The 22,646-nt window shown below is 34.1% G+C and overlaps 1 protein-coding gene across 5 annotated transcripts in view; it reads left to right on the forward strand.

The window, feature by feature from the left end:
- LOC150101293 (uncharacterized) overlaps positions 1–22,646 on the forward strand; it is a 117,224-nt gene that overhangs the window by 51,435 nt on the left and 43,143 nt on the right. For all 5 annotated transcript variants that reach the window (XM_090400135.1, XM_090400138.1, XM_090400140.1 and 2 more), the window contains 4 exons: positions 6,680–6,756; positions 13,449–13,577; positions 15,890–16,007; positions 17,312–17,430. In XM_090400135.1, the coding sequence (XP_090256261.1) occupies positions 6,680–6,756; positions 13,449–13,577; positions 15,890–16,007; positions 17,312–17,430 (443 nt within the window). The remainder of the gene's footprint in view (positions 1–6,679; positions 6,757–13,448; positions 13,578–15,889; positions 16,008–17,311; positions 17,431–22,646) is intronic.

Raw genomic sequence — 22,646 nt, forward strand, 5'->3', positions numbered from 1 at the left:
ATCTCCTCCAGAGATTTTTATTAAAACTTAATACACCTTGTTGCAACTTATATAGGTAAAGTTGATAAGGCTTTGTATTACTAAAACCTTGGTATTTAGGGTCTAGCTACTCACTGAGGAGACCTCAAAAAAGGTCGAAACCGGTCTGGGTAGTGACCCCACCCATAATGCATTGCAGTAATTGCAGTATACATCTTCTAGTGAGATGTGCTTTACATTATGGGAAAATACTAAGAATAGTGATCAAAGCTTTAACCACCTTTACAATGAGTTGCCTGGTGTTGTACCATCTTTAGACTTGAACTTTGTTTCAGGCGCAAACTTAATTGTTTGCATACTTGGGATTAGGAGCTAAAATAACCAAGCATATAAAATTGCTTGGTTATCCTAATATACAATATACCCAAGTTAAAAATTTATTCCCATATATATGTATGTATATATTTTTCCCGTGTATATATTTACCCCGAACACCCTGTATATACAGGGTGTTCAGGATAAATTTAACATATTTATAATTAATTATATTTTTCCGTAAGTTACATGTATTAACACACACTTCTCTTCATTTAAAAGTTTGGACCCTTCTTCATTCATATACAAGATGTCAGAAAGGATGGATAGCTGGAACCCACCTGAATCATGGAAGAGAATAACTTGTATCATGATGATTCGTGCCCGCCATCAAAATAAGGATATTACGACTGCTGCCCAATGCTCCCTGAATACAGTAAAAACAATCAGGCATGAACTAGAGACTTGCAATGGTGACTACGAGGATGTAGCAAGAAGAAAGATCCCTAGCAGACGATCTGATTGCGTTCGTACAGCAGAATTCCTCGCAAATCTGCAGGAACAGGTGTTGAAGAACCCTGGCATTGGAATTCGGGCTTTGTTCGTGGAGTTGCTAACTGTAGTCAAGCCCTGGATAACAAGGGTAGCCAATGGTAGGCCGTATGTATGGCAGCAGGATTCGGCCCCTTGCCACACCTCTGGGAAAAGTCAAAAATGGTTGTCTGAAAATTTCTACGACTTTACCAGTCCAAATGTTTGGCCTCCAAACTCCCCAGACCTTAACCCCATGGATTATTTTGTATGGGGCGCAGTTGAAAAAGACACCAATCGCACTTCCAGTAATACAAAAGCCCAGTTAATGGATAAAATTAAAACAGTTTTTGCGGCCCTTCCCAGGGAGACTGTAGCATCAGCTTGTTCGAGGTTCCGAAGCAGAATTGAAGCTGTGATCGATGCTAATGGTGGTTATTTTGAGTAAATCTTGTTGATAGTATTGTAATTAACTCTGCCTGTAATGTTTTTTTGTCAATTCATTAAATTTAATAGATACAAAGAAGATTTTCTTTTTCCTTACGAAACTGTCAAATTTATCCCGAACACCCTGTATATGTAAATACAGTATAGTACTTTATATTATTACCAGTATTATAGTAATGCCTTGCTTATCAGAGCCACGAGGTTATAAAAACTGTGTTTGCACTCCTACAAATATTTATGGCTTATCCAACGTTTGGTAAATTCATCATATAGTGTATATATAGTTTTCAACCTTTCCTGAATGAGCGTATGAAAAACAGATAAAATGATATTTACCTGAATGATAGATACTCTTCATAGTTTCAGAAATATTCTTTCTTTCTTTCTTAATTCTCCTCTTCTACCTTTTAGGGTGGTTGACCCTATGTCTCCCGGTGTAAATGCGTGTGTTCACGGGGATCGGTTTGCGTGTTCTGGGATACGAAAAAAAAAAACCTCCTATCGCCGTATGAGACCGGCTAACTTACCTTTCGTCGAAAGAGACCAGATAAAGGCTCCCACGTCGCTAACAGAATCAAACCCAAATCTTGTTGACAAAAGGGCTTCTATAACGATTGAACTACGAAGGCTTTTCAGAAATATTACTAGTATTAATTAAAAATAACCTCATAATTCGAGGAACGTTCTGAACAAATTTGAACAAGATCAATATGAGACCGGCTTAAAAAAAATTTAAAAAAAAAAACTTCAAGAACATTCTGTATATCTGTTTAGAGCACTCTGTAAAAGTATTTTCGAAATTTACAGCCTTTTTAAACTGATCTACATTTAATTAATAGCTTTTCTTCTTCAAATTATTCAGGCAGTTTTGCTCTATTTTAGATACCCTGGTAAGTACCACTGTTTGGTAGCTATCCGATAGTCCACTGTTATTCGTCATCTTTACTGACGATTAACGGCTTTTTTGTATATTGATATTTGAAAATTTGATATTTCAAAATTTGAAACGGTACTATTTGCTATGAATTTTCTTTAACGTGATTTGTTTTTCTCTTTGAATTTTTGATGTGCACTTACCACAAATTAAATTCAGCATTGTGTTGTGAAATGTAACGCCTGATGCATGTTAAGATTGATAAAGCACAGAGCACTTTTTTTTAATTTTTATATATGTATGATAGTAGACTCGTGGAAAACTTCAGAAATAGTTTATTTTTAATCTTCTCTTCAGTAACATTCATTCGTTCATGGTATTTTCACATTTACTGGGTTTAATAAACTTTCTTTCCGAATTAGCCGTGTCACGATTATATAGAATTACTCATTTGTAATTTCTTTTACATTTAAAGGCAGCCAATAACAGAATAGTCTTATAGACTGTTATGGCTTCAGTCTACAAGAATTCAAAGAAAACTGTCACTGTTGCTGAATTTAACGAATCGATAACTCCTTAAAAGAGTTACATATATTCATGACTGAGACTATTGAAAATGAGTGAAAATAATTCAGTTCCAATTATTCCATTTATTACGCAATAATTTGTAAGTCAATTATAGTAATTGTGATGATTGTGCAAACTATAGTTAAGGTCCGTTATCAGCGATACAATAAAGAGAATTAAATCAATTAATTCATACAAGCTGAAACTAAGAAAAATGGTTATGGGAATGGGTAAAATAGGTCAAATCAGTTAATGATAAGTCCACTTCCTAAGGAACGTTCTTTCTTAAAGATCTCTACCTCTACATCAACATGAAAAATCAGTACATCAACATAACGATTTATTGCTATAGATTTACAAAATTCCATCCTTGTATTTGGATAGAATAACAGATAAGAAAAAAATCTGCAAATTTAAATCTCCATAAGGAAATTGTACCCATCGTATGAAATCCTGCGAATATACAACTGCACACACACGTGCGCGCGAGCGCGCGCTGTGTTACAAGAAGTGTCAAATTGGTCACAGTTTATTTCTCGCTTCGAACTAAGAAAAATATCTTAGTACATCGCAAAGCTTCCCCGTGAGGCAGATCAAAGTGCCGTCTACCTCTAACTAACACAAAACAGTTCATCAGTGATTGGGAAACATGCTCATTGTAAGTAGCATCACATATTCACTTTCCACCAAGATATAATATATAGATTTACAATCGTACCTAAATGATATTTCATGCTTATTTGGAGTGAGATGCTCTCCTGTAATTGGATATGTGACGAGGAGGGAGAACGAGTATGTGGGGAAAAAAGGTCGTCCAGATGGATATACAGGGGAGGAGGAAGCGCGGACGGCCAAAGAAGAGATGGAGGAGGACCTGAAAATGAAGAACTTAGATGTGGTTACAGCCCAGGACAAGAGGATGTGGAGGAGACTCATTAAAAACAGCGACCCTACCTAAGTGGGATAAGCTGCAGAAAAAGATGCTCTCCTGGAGCTCATTCTACTACAGGATTCATTTACCATACTGATAAAGATCTCTCAAAAGCAGAACATACAGAGCTATTTATTATTATTATTATTATTATTATTATTATTATTATTATTATTATTATTATTATTATTATTATTATTATTACGTGACACCACCAAGGAGTCCAAGGACTCATCAAAGGAGGGCACTCTACTCTTCCCTGCTATAAACATCTCAACGTCTCCCCTACTACTTAATTCTCTCACTACATATAGATACCATCAAACTAATCTGTTGTCTGTAAATTGTGTGTGTTCTGAACGCCGATTTGTCTGTACACGTGATTAAAAACCTTACTTCCTCCATATGAGATCGGCTAACTCGCCTACAATTGATAAAGCCCATATAAAAATTCCTCTTCAGTTGCCTCAAGAGAGTAAACAATACAATGATCGCGTGAAATGATACAATGAATAACACGGGCAAATCTCCCTCCGTGGATAAAAATTAATTTGTTTTAATCCTTGCGTCTTTCGCAAATGAAATGAATACGGTTACTACTCTTGTATGATAACACTATGCGTCACGCAGCGGCTTTAATTTATTAGTTTAAATTTGGTCTTCAGTAATCTGTAGTATAGTATTCTCCATTTCTGGCGGAAGTGGGGTCTATGGGAGTGCTGTTTTATGGATGCTTTACTTCAATATACTCATTCCTTGAAACCATTGGGATGAATGATGGACTGATGGATAGTGGTCCATCATTCATTCCATTAGGGATATTAATTTAAGAACGATCTCTAATCTAAACATACGTCATGAAAAAAAGAAAAAACTTACGCATCGTTCTTCAGTTATTATTGTGACGAATACGATATCCATTATTGTAATAATGTAGTGTTCCTTGATTACAGATTTTTTTATTATTTTATCTTAAAAGAACTTTAATAAAGTTAACTGCAAAATCATTCACTAATAACAAAAATACATACACACACAGTAATTAAATATCTACAGTTACTGAAAATACACAAAAATATTATGGTACAAACATTTACGAATGATAATTGATAGGCTATTTGGATACAAAGCGAACTTTTTCATCTGCATAATGAATAAAGAAAGTGATTCAATCAGTAATACACTGAGGTGGCAATGCAGGTTTAGGCAAAAATTAAAAAATATAGTAACATTGTAATGAAAAGAGAAAACCGTAATAAGGTTAGAGAAATAATGAGTATTTCTTGGGGCGGAAAAATATAAAGCTCCGTCATTTCTTCATTGAGGTCTTTAGAACTATTCCAGCGATCGTTTATAAGAATCATGATTCTTGTGAATTTTTGCTTATATAAATCAAGACAACAATCTATTTCAGTAGATAAGATATGGTGGTGATTTAATCGAGTTAAGGAAGAGATTCTGGGTGTGTTGGGGAGAACAAATAACACAAATACATACATAGGTTTAATAAAGTTATAATCATGCTATTGTATATGTAAATAATATCATCGTATTAATATTGATTCAAATGAAATTTTTGTGTGATTACAGTCGAAGCAATGGGTCGTAAGATCGGTGTATTATCCCTGTTAATCGGGTGTGTTCCGAATGATTTGCCTGTCTTGCCGAACGAAACACTCTGCCACCTCCATTTGAGACCGGATAATACACCTTCTGCTAAAATGTCCTTATTTAAGCTTTATGTATTATTACAAAATTTTGTATTATTATATTTAGTCAGGATTCGAATCTAGGTCTTTGCAACCAAACAGGATCCATCGATACTGATTAAGCAACGCTAAATCAATAAAATATCACTGTATTTAGAGCTACTTAAATGATGAGAACAGTATTTGAATTCTGAAATGTTTAGTTCAGCTGATAATAATTCAACAAAAACTGTCATTGTTACTTTAGATAATAGGCAGACACCTCCGGAAAATTACTTAAATTAAAGCATTTGTTGCTGTAATAGGCTGCAAGACAACTTATGACTTGATTATTAAGTAGCAGTCAAGTCATAAGTCAAAATGGAATAAAAAAAAAAAATAAGCGTATGGATTAAATTATTAAGTAGTTAGCAGCTTATCCCTGCTTTTGTTTGTTCGATGTATATGTTGTTATAACTACTTTCCCGGTGATAAATACCGACAGTTATAAGCTACTAAACATTAAACAAAGATAAACAGATCTAATACTATTCTATCTGAATTCATGATATTCGTGACTGAAAAATTAAGAATTAGATATGATGATTATTTTATCTATCAGAAAACGAACATAACTTATAAATATTAATACTTTCAAGAGTGTAGCATAAAAGAACAAATATGAAGATATCAACTAAAAATGACATGAACAAGTTAGTACGATAAAAATAATTTTGAAAAGAACTAATAACCACGACATCATCACAAAATGAAGTACAAGAACAAGCAAAACATCTGGATGTCTCAACAGTCCAACAGCCCAATAAGAACATCAGTGAAGACACAAAAATAATCTATAAAGAAATTGTCAGTCCAGTACTAGCTAGCACGTGCAGCAGAATTGTGTGCAGGAACGTGCAGAAAAATTATGTACGAAATTAGACAAATGAATGAAACCATTGAAATGAAAACATTACAAAAAAAAAAAAAAAACTGAAGGTGTGATGATAATAAACAGACGGGAGAAAAACAATGGATAAGTCATAGAATGAATGCAGGATAAGAGATGGGCGAAGAGAGTTAACAACTGGATTAATGGGAGAAGGAAGAAGAATAGGAAGCGGAAGCCTAAGGCGAAAATGGGCGTAAAAAGAGCTGCACGCTAACAACTAGGATTAACAGTGAAAGAAGATATTCTTTCACTATCGAGTCTAACTTAATTGTTCGAATGTTGTGGGTGTGTATATTTTATTTATGCTTAAACATGGCGAATAAATGTCATTACGAATTATTTTAGTGAATCTATGCAGTTATTTATTGCTCGTTCTTTTAATTTATTCTTTTCAGAATCTGTTTTCATGCAAACAAAGCCAAAAGGAAATCACCAAATATCCCTTTCGGAAGACGGAAAAATAGAAAATAATGTAACTATATTTCTTCATTTTTATTGAAAAAGAAATTATCTAAGCAATACATTTCCTGGATAAAAATGTGAACTGATAAAATTTCATCTATCAGTAATAGCTGGAGAACACAAAATGAATCGGGACGTAGCTTCTATATATTTTACCTTCAACTTGGGTCCCAGAAAGGCATAAATACAATGTAGCCCACAAATCACAAAGGATTTAAAAAATAATACAAATAATTAATAAATAAAAAAACGTTATTTAATTTTTAAACTCTTTCGTGACTTATTGCCACCCTGCAAGTAGATCTATCAGTAATACAATTGATACTGAAAAATTCAGACCATCTACAGAATCTTGCGCTTAGCACATCTTCATTGGCACTTTGCCTGGAAGTGTTTCAGCGGAGGAGGGATGTTTATCCGTCCCGACAAATGTCAGCAGAAAAAAAATTCGGTTTAGTAATACCCCACAAGTTTCGCGAACTAACACTCTAATATCGCCGGCCAAAGCATTACAAAATCTGTTCATCTAGCGAATCACAGCTAATGCTTTTTCATTAATGGAACTAACACTCTTGTTTGATGTTTTCAGTGAAAATGTTCCTACCGGAGAAAATTAAAATTTGTTATCTATTTTAATTACTCAAGTAATTCCCCGTGGGAATAACATTTATTTTTTTCTCAGATTATAAAATTCCTATGATTTGGTTAATATTGTCAAACAACATCACCAAGGCAGACAGCCACAGTCTACCAGCCAACGGACTCTGGGCTCGTATTCCATGGTCTTGTGTTTTAACCAACCAACAGTGCGTATGGTTTCAAATCTCGCCAGGGCGTAGATGTTTGTGAATGCCTTTAGAACGGTAGATGGATTCCATTGTCCAGTGTGAAATCACTACCCTATTTGATGGAGGCTTCAAGTGTCTTGAAATGTTTCATCTTTGATCTCTAGAACAGGGCTTTTGGATTATGTAACCTTTACCACACTCAGGATTCTAATACTGATGTACTCTTTCGTGAGTAAGACTCAAAACACATTCTTAATTCTGTGCACCTTTCGGGAGCAAGTACTACTCAAGACATGTCCTGTACATCACAGCCTTAAAATGTATTCTGCGGAGAATGCATCAAGTATGCTTGACATTGTATCAAAAAGCTCATGCAGTTCAGTTGTATGCTTTTGCCACCTGTTGCCAGAGGATTGAAAATCCCACTGAAACACCTAAGAAGGCTCGGTGCAATTGTTCAGAGTTTCTGAGGACGATAGAAGCCCCCACCTTGTTTTTGAAATAAATTTTCGCACGTTTTTGTCCAAGAAATGTATTGTTTTTATTGTTATTATGAATGCAATTGTTTTATTTTAAGAATAGACCAGTATTTATCAATGTCATTATGCCGATGTGCTGTTTCCAAGCATAATATCTGTAATGCTTCGGTACAAAATTTAGAGATTGCTTCTTTTAAAAAATACTGTTTAAGGTGAGAACGATTTCCTGTTAAAGCGGTTAGCTTGAATGAAGATTAATTTTGATTAAATCATTAGCTTGTGACATTTTGGCACTGAAACAATCTACTGTGCATTTAGACTTTGACTTTAATTAGTATGACTTTAATAGATGCAAATAGAATATTTATTCACTGATTTGATGACAACCGTCTTGAGCTGATCTGGAAAACACAGAAACTTATCTGCATAAAAATAAACTTATGAAGAATGTCCTATCTTGAAGATTGCAAACGAATATCTACACAAATCACCAATAAATTGTTTGATTATTACGATATTAGTGTCGCAACTATTATTTGAAGTGATCTGTGATATTTCCGTTGCAATATTTCATTATTTAAAATAAGTATGGAAATGTCCCAAGAGAAAAGGTAATTTTCTCAAAACCGTGACATTCATTATCATAACAACTTGAATTTAAGTAGATTAAACTTATCATTCGTAACACATGGATGTATCATTTCGTCTTGCCTAAATAAATAAATAACTAAAACTTGAACAAAATTTAGTAAAAAAAATTCCTAATATATTCAGTAATAATACATTAAAATCCGCCTGGCAAAAAGGAGTTATTTCTTATAATTTTTTTTAAATGTTGGAGAGTGTATGTTATATGTATATTATCGACTGGTTGAGTCAGTGAATTTCTGAATATCATTAATTTTGTCTTGTCAGAGTTTAGGTATGTTGAGTCAGTCAATGAGCAGATTTATGTCAAGCTGCATATTTGTTTGGGCTATGTTTGCATTGGATATTATAGTTATATCTTCTGCGTATTGGAAGATCTTGCCTTTCAGTGGTAGCTGGTTAATATCGTGCATATAAATATAGAGTTGGGAAGAGAACAGCTCCCTATGGCACTCCACAGGTTACTGGAAGTTCTCTACTGCGGATTGACACGATGCGTGTGATATATTTTGTATTTTGAAGGTAGTTTCTAAACCACGTTTGCAGAGACCCATCTATTCCAACATGTCTAATAATGTTTAATGTGTGAATTTGTCAAATGCTTTAATCAAATCGATAAAGACTACTATGACAATTTTGTTTTTATCTAAGGCGATATTACGTCCGTAAAATCTTCCAAGATGTTGTTCCTTTATTTTTCTGAAAACTATATTGACCTTTGGGGATAATATAAAACTTTTCTGTATATGTTGTGAGTTTCCATGATCCGCTCCATAATTTGATAATAATTGGTAGTGTTGCTATGGGTCTGCAATTACTGATTCAATTTCTTTTCTCCATGTGTGTATATTGATGTGATTATAGAAGTCTTTAACATACTTGGTATTTGTCAGGTTTTAAATATTTTATTTATTGATTTTAATAGGACAGGATCTAGGCCAGTTGCGTGTTGCTTGATATCCAGAGGTCTTATACCATATATTCCTGGGCCTTTGTTTTGTTTGATTTGCTGTATTACAGAGAGAAGTTATTCTTTTTACGGTTGGGAACCATAATGCCTGTTTTGCTTGTGGTCCAAATGAAGGATCACGTTTTGTGATTGGAGGGATAGTTCTTGGATGAATTATACAAAGTATTGGTTAAGTTGGTTGATAAGTTTAGCGTCTTTCATGAAGCTGTGTTTTACGGTTTCATAGGCGGTGGTATTGGGAGCACAATCTAGCATCTCGTTGATCAGATGCTAGATTTGTTTCATGTTGTGTTCTTTTGTGCGGAGGCTTTTGTCTCTGTTAGTAGTTTCTTTTTGAATTTCTTATTTGCAGTGTAAGGCGATTCCTTATATTCGGTTTTAATAATATTAATATTAATAAATATTAATTATGTAAATATATAAATATAAATATGTAATATATATAAATATAAATAATAATAATAATAATAATAATAATAATAATAATAATAATAATAATAATAATAATAATAATAATATTTTTTGCTACCTTAATTCTTTCAAACATACCGTTTCGTATTAAAAGTTTATTATGAAGGCCCCTTCTTTAGAGAAGCCTTTTTCAATATACCTGTTTTTGGCTTCAATCAGAAATTAACCAACACTCATGTTTTTATAAAATCAATATCGGTAAATAGTGCCGTATTATTCTGAGTAAATAATCGTGAACACTTACATTTCAAAAGAAAGTAAAAGCACGGCTTTTCAGAATACAGGTAATAATGCTCCATTTATGCAAGAGAGTTTTTCTACTTTCTGAAAGAAAGCCTAATTTAGTTCATTTTAAACAAACTGAAATAACTTTGCTTACACTTCATTAGAAAGTGCGGTGTGAATGGGGAAAAACAGGATAACCCCGTTCTTAAATAGTTAATTATCAAATTAAGGTAATTGAAATTGAGTACGACACGTGTTTGTCCAATCAATGATTGCCGCAGTTTTTTTTCATGAAGATTTTTCAAAACACGTTCGAGATAAATTAAAACTGAAAACGGCACTACGGGTCTATTCGAAATCAATTACATTACGTTAATTAACGTAATGTAATTGATTTCATATAATTCATCCATTAATTAGAACTCAATTTGTCGTAAACCTGAAAACATCGAAAAAAATCTTCTCTCTATTCCCTCAGGATATTTATATGCTGCCATACTAGGGAGGTGATTATGAGCCGGGTGGTTTCCGGTTGCCTTCCTTGCTGTAATATATTTTATGACTGTAGCAGTGTGAGTTCACGGGAGCGGTTTGCTTATTCTGATGGATGAAAAACGCGAGTTACCAGGAGAGAGAAAAATCTCCGCCTTCGAATAAGACCGATTAACTCACCTTTAGTCGAAAGAAACCAGATAAAGGTTCCTCACTTTCTAACCAATAAAAATAAATATTATATATATAAATATTATTCTGCTTACTAAATGTCACTAATTAGTATAAAGAAAATTTTTTCGTGGCAGGATCGTTACATCGCATTTATAACCGACATATGTTTATACGTTAATCTCTAATTTTTACGCTAATATCCATTTTTTTAAATTCAGATAAAGAAATTGAATGATGGTCTACGAAAGAATTCTTTACCCATTCTTTACAAGGGACAAATAAGCTTACCAACTATGAGTTACTAAATTTCAAGTAATTAATGAAAGATGTTGCAAACGTGTTTTCACGTTTACCATATTTTACAGTAAAATTAAACTTCTCTTAATATAGGCGTTTAAACCTTGGGGGGAAAAGCGTCGGTAATCCAGCCAGAGAAGAAAAAGGAAATGTTCTAAGACATCCATTCGCTCCTACAGCTTCACTCGGAATACCGAATCCTAGATGTGCAATTCAAGACTTGAATGTTCAAGGAAGGGATATACCAGGAATTAAACGTACATTAAGACTTACCCGTTTGAAAAAGTCACCACCACACAAATAGCTGCACATTTTAAATGAAACCATTAGCCAGTTTCGTAAGACAGGTTCCACAAACACGTATTTTTATCTTATGCATTACAAGAATGCTGTAAAAATGCCAATTATATTTCTTAAAAGGAAAAGTTGATTTATTTATTTTTGTATTTCCAGAAGAACTTCTATAATGCGGTGTAGCATTCGAATAGTTGCAGATTAAAGCATAACCTTTTCATTTTATCAAAATAAATGTCCGTCTCAAATGACTATTACTCAATTACGATCAAATAATATGAAGTCACGTGAACATGCTAGAAAGCTACAGGACAGACTTTGGGTTTCAGGGTATATCCATTGTGCTGTAGTATTGAATAATATTATGGCATTCTCGCTGTAACATCATTTGCTTATATCCTAAGGATTAAGTGAATTTTTAAATTCACTTAAATTTTTTAGATTATATGCTACATTCTTCATACACGATATTTTCTTGCTACCCTACTTTTCTTAAAGAAAACTGACTTGCCTCCTTATTATCTCTTAATAAGAGATAAATGGTCATCTGTTTTTTTGGATGATTTTTATGAAACTTCGTACGAATGTCATGGAGTATTTCATACTTCATGACATTCGTACTAGAAAAATGAAAGAGGCGCACTGCACCACATGCCTTCGTCGTAGTGATTTCTATCTGAAACTGAGATTCCAAATCACTTACATCAAATTTCATGACGACGGAGGTCTTTCGGGCGGAGTCTTTCCAACAGAAGGAACAATTTGTTCTTCTGTTGGAAAGACTTCCGCCTTGATAATGACTTTTCAATTGAAAGTGCTTCAGAATCTCATAGGGAGGTAGAAGGATTTTTCCTTCCGTTAACTAAGGCTCTTCATTAAACATACAAACTGTCTATAGAAACATCCGATTTGCATGCCTGGTTGTCAGGGTGGATAAGGTTTCTCACCAACCAAGCAGTTATGAGTTCTAGTCCAACTCTAACATAGACGTAGGAAAATGATTATCGGCGCTTAGTATAAGACTTAATTTTGCTTATTGGAGGACCTGAACTGGCTTAAAAAACACTATATCTCTGCAGCAGGATTTCTGGATTGTGAAGCGATAATCTTATCGAAGCTTTATGTGTCATAGGTTGGCAAATTCTCGTAGATGGGACTGAGTATTTTAAAAAATAATAATAACAGGCATATAAAGGCAGCCTGATAACCTTAGTTGCGTCTGTAATTCTAAAATATATTGGGGGGGGGGGGCTAGCATTCAAATAAAAAGAAACAGCGAGATATAGTTAATAAGAATGGTAAATGCGAAATGACAAAGAGGATGCTTTATTAAGGCAGCATGAAAACACAAGCTTCAAGAATAAGCCACATAACTAATACTTTAATCGCGGTAACTTCGCTTGTTAGGAAAATCATGAGATATTTCAATAATAAAAGTCAATACGCTTTATATTCCTTCCGAAGAAGATCATATAAAACCATTACGTTTTTGTTTGAAAACCTGCAGCGATTATCACACGAAAAGGGGAAATCCTACGCTTTCAAAAAAGAGAATACATTTGAACCCTGTGAAGTGGCTTGAAAATTGTCGCATGTTTGTTTCTAGAACATAGTTTCTAGACTGGGGGAAAATAAATAAATAAATAAAAATACAAAAATATAACATTTACAAAAAAAGATATACAAAAAAAAACTTTCGTGGGGGAAACTTCATTAAAAAAAAAAAAAGTGAACGCTCACTAAAAGTAATAAATATGCTTACCAACTATGAGTTCCTAAATTTCAAGTAATTTATGGAAGATATTGCAAACGTGTTTTCACGTTTACCATATTTTACAGTAAAATTAAACTTCTCTTGATATAGGCGTTTAATCCTTGGGGAAAAGGCGTCGGTAATCCAGCCAGAGACGAGAAAGGAAATGTTCTAAGACATCCATTCGCTCCTGCAGCTTCACTCGGAATACCGAATCCTAAATCTTCAATTGGAAACGGAGTACGTATTTCTTTAACTTTCGGTAATATGCATTGCAATATCTTACAGTATTATGCACTGGTCTGTATATAAGAAAAAAATATATAATTTCATGAATACTAATAAGTAAACGGAGAAATATTTAAACTGTTTAGGTGGTTTATGATTTTAAGGTGGTTCTTAGGTGGTTAGTGATTTTAAGATTTTATCATATTTTTGTGGATTATTTATATTTCTCAAAATGTTTTTATGACAGTTATCATTAGCAGTTAATCTATAATATATTAATATCGTGAGATTTCAGAATCACGACTAAGATTTCAAAATCTCGACTCATATGTTGTCTAGAAATTTCTCGTTCCCAATAATCAAATTATTGTTCTTGGAATGTTCTCACTTTGACATTCTTTCTTCCGAAAAATGGACAGTGGAAAATTTCTCAATAATTCGAAATTAAAATATGCATTTTCCACTATTTATTTTATTGAAACATGATCTACATTCCAATGCATTAATAACGCACTTATGAGGTGTAAGCAGGATCTGTTGAACTATAAAACAACATGGTATATTTCAGAAATTAGACCACATTATCAATTTAGCATCGTCGAAGCGAAATTAGCCATACAACGTGCCGAATTCAAAGAATACATGTTATTCTTATCAACCGATAATCAGATCCACTGGAAACTCTTTGATAAATGGGCACGATTTTTTTTTTCTAAGTTGGTACGTCTTTCATAAGCATCTACGTGAAATTGCAAGTCATTCTATCAAGTAGTTTATTTTATTATACAGCTGTCTGAAGCCAAAGTGTTGTCTGTATCCCTTGAAATTCATAAAATTGAGTATCGTGCAATTATAAAATTCTTTGTAAAAAAAGTTTTAACGTCAAAAGAAATTCATTCGAAGTTCATGAACGTTTATGAGCACGTTTCTCCTTCGTTTACCACAATTTAGAAATGAGCTGCCTAGTTTAAACGTGGCCGTACCTGCCTTGAAGATGATTCACGTGAAGGACGTCCAAAAAGTGTAACAACACCAGAAATCATTGATGAAGTGCACGATATGGTATTGGATGACCGGCGAGTCAAAGTGCGTGAAATTTCTGAGACTATTTCTGAGAATTGCAAATGAAAAGCTTTGCGCAAGATGGGTGCTTCGCTTGCTCACAGCAGATCAAAAACGAACTCGACATGAAAATCTCTGAACAGTGCTTGGAGCGTTTTAACAAGATTAAAACTGATTTCGTGCGTCGATTTATTACTATGGATGAGACTTGGATTCACGTTACACACCATAATTCAAACAGCAGTCAAAACAGTGGACAGAAGCTGGTTGTTCAGCACCAAAGAAGACTAAGTCGGTTCCATCAGCAGGAAAGATCATGTTATGTTTTGGGATGCTAAAGGCATTTTATTTATTAATTATCTTGAAATGGATAAACCAATAACTGGGGAATATTATTCCAATCTTTTAACTAGACTAGACGAAAAAATTCGTGAGAAAAGACCCATTCTGCAGAAGGAAAAAAAATCATCTTTCATCAGGACAATGCCTGTCCACAAAGGTGTTTCGGCAATGGGGAAATTAAGGGATCTGCACTATGAATTGTTGGAACATCCACCCTATTCCCCAGATTTGTTTCCCTTTGACTTTTATCTCTTAATAAAACTAAACTTCTTTCTCGTTGGTGAGTATTTTACTTCGAATCAAGAGCTGAGCTGTAGAGGGGTATTTTGCAGATCTTACTGAAAACCACTACAGGAACGGGATAATGGCGCTGTTGCATCGCTGGAATAAATGTATTAGTCTTAAGGGAGATTATGTTAAAAATAATTTTGAAATTACAAATTCGGTTTTCCATTGTTAGGTCAAGAACTTTTCAGACCATCCTCGTAAATCGTTGAAAGTTTAGAAAGTAACAAGTAAGAGTGAAAGTAAGTATGATATCAGCTAGCCGCTCACACATCCAAGCAAAATATATTCCGAGGTCATTTATAAACGCTGTTGACCTTAATGTATGCGTGGAATGTAAGTAACAACATTTTTATTTACTGAAGAATTAGCAGGCTGTATATATGTTAGAAAAGGAATGACTTTTCCGTTCAAGTTTTCATTTTACCATATCCAAACTAAGAGTGTTTACCACATTAAGATCATTAACAATTTCCGCTAAAATTAAATTATAGTTGGAACGAATTTTATTATCTCCACAGCAACTATAATCATGATTATTCATCCGGCAGACTCATTTGACCACCTCCTTTTACTTCTTCTCGCTGTTTTAAAAAGTGTGATTTGTGTATTAATGCGTTGAAATTTTAATTTAGAAGACGTCAATTAGTCTGTCAAAATTGAAAGGTGGAGGAGGAGGAGCCCCTCGTGTGACTCCAAGTGGACGTCAGCTGGGAAAGATACGAGGCACGTTGAAAGCAGTAGGAAATAAAGGTAGGTGTGAAACTGTTTTCACTGCCCATTAAATATTTACTTAATTTTATCTAAATTAAAATATTAAATAATCTTCAGAGTTGGAAGCAACACGAATGAAAAACGTCTGTCAACATTTATCTCCTGTTTTCCATAATCCATTTTCTCAATTACCCTTTTGGCTCGAGAATATTTTAATGTATAAAATTATATTAAAATATATACAATATTTATTTTATATGATAAAATAAAATCTCTTTGTTTCACTTATCATCATTATAATGCATTATGTATTTTATAATAATCAGCTAAAAGTGTCATATTCATTAAAAATAAGTCAACGAAGGATTAAATACAACGATGCTCTCATTCTCAAGTTCTAATCTGAGTTTACAAAAGAGAACTTTTCATACATCATTAACTCATTTCGTTGTTAACTGTTCTGAAGAACCGAGTTAAAGAAAGCGAGCTAAAAATAAAAAGTCTTCATGAATTTGGGGAATAACTCGGCTTTGTTTTTCAGCTTACTGCAGAACTGATCACACAGTCCTAAGGAATTCTTCCAGTCTTAGGTGAGAGTTTCTCTCTTTTGAGGAAGAGATAACCATAACAGAATGATCTATGAACGTTAACTTATAAATATTTTGGCGCATTTTGCTAAGCAATGGTTTGTCTAAGTTTTCTGTATGCCAAAAGCAGCAGCACCTTGGAAACGTATGTGAATGGACGATAGATGTTTTCTTTCTCTTATCAGTTTGATTTTTTATTACTTGAACTGAATGCCTGAACATCTAAGTACTTGCATGGTAAAAATGGATTTCTTTTTTTCCCTTTCTTTCTCCAATGAATATGGATATTATTTTGATTCCTTAAAACGAATGTGTCATTTCATTCTTAACGAGCGTGTTAGTGAATCAAATTTCGATCTTATCAAAAAAAATTACGATATTCATTTAGCAACTTTTGAGTGTGACTTTTAGCATAAACTCCTATTTCTCCTTCTATAAGAATAAACAAGTAAATCACAATACGACAATCAGTATAAATATAGTTTTTACTGACTTCAGAAGAAATAATCATCGATATTTACTGAATTAGCGAAGTGGTATTATTATTATTTTATTTATTTAAAGTTGCGAAACTTAGGATTTTTTTTCTAGCTTGCTTGCCTGTGAAATAATTTTTGTTCGTCAAAAAAAAAAGTCCGCTTAGTGCAATAGCAACACATTGTGTTGCTATTGCACTAAGTAATGCCATTGCTCTAAATAATGTTGGATTCAATATCCACTTCATTTGACTAATGTAGATATTATGTCATGATTTAGGTACATTTGTAGAAGCTGAAACGAACAAGAATGCTGACGAAAACTACAATCCTTGGGGAAAACCAGGTGCAGGAGCTCCTTTCTCTAGAGAAAACGAAAAGCCCTTCTTAGAAAAAATGGTATGAACACTCCGAGATTTTAAATATAAAATGTATATTTCCGAAACTTAGTTTTAGCATATTTTTATTTTGGAGAGTATAATCTAAACATGAACCATTACCTGCTCATATTTCCTATCAGTTACCTAGAAGTCATTTTTTTGCCCTTTACCATTATGTCAGCAAATTTTAATTCAGGTCTTATCAAAGCATGACTGTTATCATAAAATGGAACACCATCATCTCAAAATTCTATAGTTAAGTTAAAAATTCTCTTCGGATTTATCGAAAAATATCTTCGGATTTTAGCAAATTTTATAATGGAAGGTAGTAAGCGCTCTAATCGCCGATCATTGTATGATATTCTAACTGATTGGACAGCATTACAGCATTGTAAAAACATTAGAAGAGCAGCATCCATTTTTCGACTAAGAACGATAATGAAGAAAAAAAAAGCTAAAACATATATATATATATATATATATATATATATATATATCGAGCATGAAATTTCCAAAATAACTAACTGCAGCACTCATGAATCTAAAACAGTAATGTCATCAATTTTAGAGGAATAAAAATCAAAGAACATAATTTCATGAAAGAAAGTAAGAAACCGAGAAAATGTTAATAGAAAATATTTAAAATGTCAGAAGAAATAGAAAAAGAAAGAGGGAGAAGTCGTAGTTCAGGAATGTGTTAAAAATTCATTTAAAGAACTAAAATACAAAACTATTCGTTTTCATAAAGAAAGCATGGACTTCTTTCCTTCTTCTTCAATCTGATTCCTTGTTGGATAGCAGTGTCCATTAGCAGTTTCACCATTATCCCATACTTATCATTGCACCATAGTTTCACCGTATACTACAGTTTCACAATTATCCGATAGTTTTCACTATTTAGCCTGATATCGCTTCATTTCCGTACCTTCCTCTCAACTATTCTTTTGCATTCCGTGTCTTTTTAACTCTTCCCATCTGTTCCTCTCTCTCTCTCTCTCTCTCTCTCTTCTCTCTCTCGTCGTGTGGTGGCGTGTTCGTTGCCCGCGTGTGTTTCCCCGGTTGTGTGAGGGGAAGCAGGAATGGCTTTTGTATCTCTTACCCTCAAGGAGTTTCTCTGTCAATGGGAGGTGCATTTATTTTTAAAAGATGGTGGTTAATAGGCATAATATACTGGCTAAGGACGAACTACATTTTTATCTAAAATGTAGTTCGTCGTAGTTTATCTAAAATTTATGAAAATATGAAAATATTTTCATGACTACAGTCAAATGTGGACATGAATTAATTGCCACATATTAATAAATTATATTAAAGAAAAATGTGTCATAAATTTCGTAAAAATTAAATTTCAATACTTTTTTGGCAAAAGTTGCAAATTTCCTAAATACTTAGTCAAGGAATTAATGAACAGTGCTTAGAGAAAACTACACGGAGAGACATTACACTATGGAATCCCAAAACTGCGATGCAGGTCTCACAACGTCGTACCATGCTTAGCACCAAGTGATTCAGGAGTTCTTGAACCAAATTTGCTCACTCCTCCTTCAGAGCAAGAATGAGGCCTTGTTTGTTTTGTGGAGGGGAATTTCGACCAATGCGTCTCCTTATTGCGTCCCAAACGTTGAGACGCATGAGGGGTTGAGATCCGGGCAGCGTGCTAATCACTTGATCCGATTAATATCCTCGGTGTGTAAAAGTATCTCGACTCCTCGTGTACGATGTGGTGTGGCATCGTCATCCATAAAAATGAATTCTTCGTCGACAGTACCACGGAACAATCAAACACATTACGTTGATGAAATTCGTTGCGGTATCGTTCACCAGTCAGAGTCTCTTTTTCCAGCACTTGTAGCTCGGTGCATCCATTAAGCATAATGCCTCACCACTCCATGACCTCAACATCGCCGTATCTATCCCTTTGAAGAACATTCTCGGTAGGTAAGCAGTACGGTACACTTTCACGCCAGATCAAGTGTGGTCTAGAATCAGAGGAAAGACTTAAGTCACTCTCATGTGTAAAGAGTACGTTAGTCCATTGGTGTCTTGTTTCATTTTTATGGACACAACACCACTGACGCAAACGTCATGCCACAGTTTGTCGAGATATCTGCATACCTATGCTTGAATGGAGCTGATTTGTAAGCTGACTTGCCCTGGTGGGTCGAGTGAGTGTGACCCCTTAGCAAACGTATGGAACACATTCCATTGGTTTGAAGCGCTGTCCAGAGCCTGGGCAGCGTTTCAAACATTAAATTAATGTAAATTAACATTTTATTTTATTATGTTTAATGTAGCTTAAAGCATCAAGCACTGTTTTTTATCTATTAAATATTTTAATCCTTGTAAAATCATATTTTTTTTATTTATTAAAATTTCATTTTTATTACGGGAAGCATAGTTTCACTAACTCGTAATTTTTAAAATGTTTTGGTCATCTCACGGAAATTTAAAAAATCTCAAATAATATTAAAACCTGTCCTCTAAATTTATTAAATCTATCTGCTTCTGTGTTACTTATCATAATATGAATCTGGTAAATATTCTGATGCGGTTTTGAGCACGAAACTTTATTGATAACAACTCCGTTATTATTCCTCTGAAATTTTTTCCCTTTAATACCATTAGTAAAGACTAATTTTTCTATGTTTGTTAAAAAATAAAATATGTCAAATTGCTTAGTACTCCTCGTCATCAATTTCCTTATATGTATCCTCAATAGGTTTACAGGAACACTATGTGCCTTATGCCTTATGGCTGGTGGGGGTAGCGATACGCCACCATACTAGGAAGATAATTATGAAGCAAGGTGGTTTCCCGTTACTTTCTTTGCCGAAAGTATTTATGGCTGTACCCGTGTGTGTTCACTGGACCGGTTTGCCTGTTTAACGGGATGAAAAACCCGAGTTACCCTCAGAAAAACCCTCCACCCCGATATGAGACCGATTAACTCCCCTTTAGTCCAAAAAGACCAGATAAAGGTTCCTCACGTCATGGACGGGAATCTAACCCAGATCTTTCCGACCAAAGCGCTTCGTCTATACTGACTGAGCTATGGAGGCTCACTATGATAATACTACATGAAAAAGTTACGTCATCGCTAAATTCCTAACAAGACTTTATGTTTTTTGTATGTGTGGAGGTGGATGTGTGTTCATGTATTTGTGAATTTGATAAGTAAAACGTATCCTGCTTTTTTTACAATAAAAAGTAAAAATTTCTGAGTAGTGGGTCAATACATGATGGAATGGAATTTTCTTTTCCTGAAAACATTTCTATGTAACTATGTAGAATTAAAATGTAATATACAAATATTTTGTTAATAGACATTTCTTTTGTTCTAGACATTTCAACTAGCTTTAGTTTTCTGAATGGAGACTCTGAATAAAAATTTTCACTTCTTTATCAAACTCGGGATCTAAATTTATGAGAGACGACTGCTTCCATCCGTTAAGATTCCGTTAGTTTCCTGATAATTTTACCAATTTCTCGTTCCAAATTGGTAATTTGGAACGAGAATTTGGTAAAAACTAGTTCCAACTAATAAATAAAATTTACAAGCAAGGTATTCAACAAACTACACATGTTTTATTGCGTTTAATATGTTACTGGAATAGTTTTCTGCTTGTGCGATTTCGTCCTCGCATTATCGTTTTTACTTTTCAAAAACATACAGAAGTTTTAGAAACTCAGCAATCACCAGCTAGTCTGGTTTATTGACTACAGTTTCTTAAATATTCAATCATTCATAACATTAATTATGGTCACAAGAAAGAAATACAATTGTATGCAGATTATCATGTAAAAGTTATCACAAAAGTAACCTTAAGCTGAATTAATTATACATGTGAAGTTATACAGGCATTTCTGATTCATGCTTACTTTCATTTCTTGACCAGAGAACTCTTCCACCATTTGTTTCTCCTGACAGTGTCCATCTCATTTCTGAAATACCCACGATGTCGCATCTGTGTTTCTTCATTTCTTCTTGAAGCAACTGCAATTTTCCAGCTGCTCACCTATTCATATTCCATCCTTTACAGGCTTGAGTTTTATTTTTTTTTGTCTTTGTTTTCAGTAGATGATTTTTCGATCCATCCTTGATTGCGCGATTGGGGACGCAGACCTTGTTTGACCAGGTGACGTCCGAGCTGGCACAAGTATTTTTTCTTGTTCTTTGACATCACATTTCAATCGTATTTTCTGTTTACGGTCAGCACATCGACACTTTGACAAACTTTCAATCTTCCTTGAAGAGCTCGGGAGAGATGTAAGAAGGGGCATATAGGTTATGTTTAGGCTTAGGGCGAGTAGTAGTAGTAGGGGCACTTCTGATAAGATCAAGATAAGATAAGGAATCGTGACGTAATTGGTTGTTCATTTGATGACGTCATTGTTTGGAATGTTTGGAATTTTTCTGGGGACCATCTGAGTGTGTGACGTCAGGTTGTTAGTTTTGTTCGCATATGGAATTATGGGTGATGGTAGCAATAAGGACTGGTGGGGCACTTTAAATAAGATCAAGATAAGATAAGGAATCGTGTCGTCAATGTTTGTTATTATCAGACGTAGATAAGTGACGTGATTTGTTAGTTGTAAATAAGTGACGTAATTGTTTTGAATGGAAAAGGGAGATATATTAGTGGGACACTGAACAAAATAGGGGTAAGGTGAAGGGGAAGCGACGTCAGTGTCTTGGATGTGTGTTGTTATGAGTTGTAGATAAGTAAATGGTTTACTTATGGCATTATGGATCATGGATAGTGATAAGATAAATTTTGGAATGTTTGGAATTTCGCTAGGGCCCCTTCTGTCAGGGACATCAGGTGACATGTTGGGTTTGTGTATAGCATTGTGGATGATATTTAAAGATAAGCAATCGTGACATTATGTGTTTGGAAATTTCTGGTGAACATATGTCTCTCTATGATATCACATGGTGTTTTGGTTTGCCTATGGAATTGTGGGCATTGTTTTAGAGATAAAATATCTTCGAATTTTCCCAGGGTGACAAACATTCGTCATTGTCATCATGTTTTGTCTTTGGTTGTCTATAGATGGCTGTACTAATTTTCCAATATATTTTGGGGTATTTCTTTCCTGTTAAAGCGTCGGATTTCTTAGAGTACAGTCATGATGGCAGCAGTGATTATGCTTTTCTCAATAATTTAATTATATGCTGGTGTCCCTCAAACACACGTATTAGATATGAAAAGTCGCTAATGTATCCACGTTGAT

The sequence above is a fragment of the Typopeltis vanoorti genome, chromosome 11 (assembly GCF_054136105.1).
Source record: "Typopeltis vanoorti isolate ZY-2024b chromosome 11, IOZ_Tvanoo_1.0, whole genome shotgun sequence".
NCBI classification, from domain to species: domain Eukaryota; kingdom Metazoa; phylum Arthropoda; class Arachnida; order Uropygi; family Thelyphonidae; genus Typopeltis; species Typopeltis vanoorti.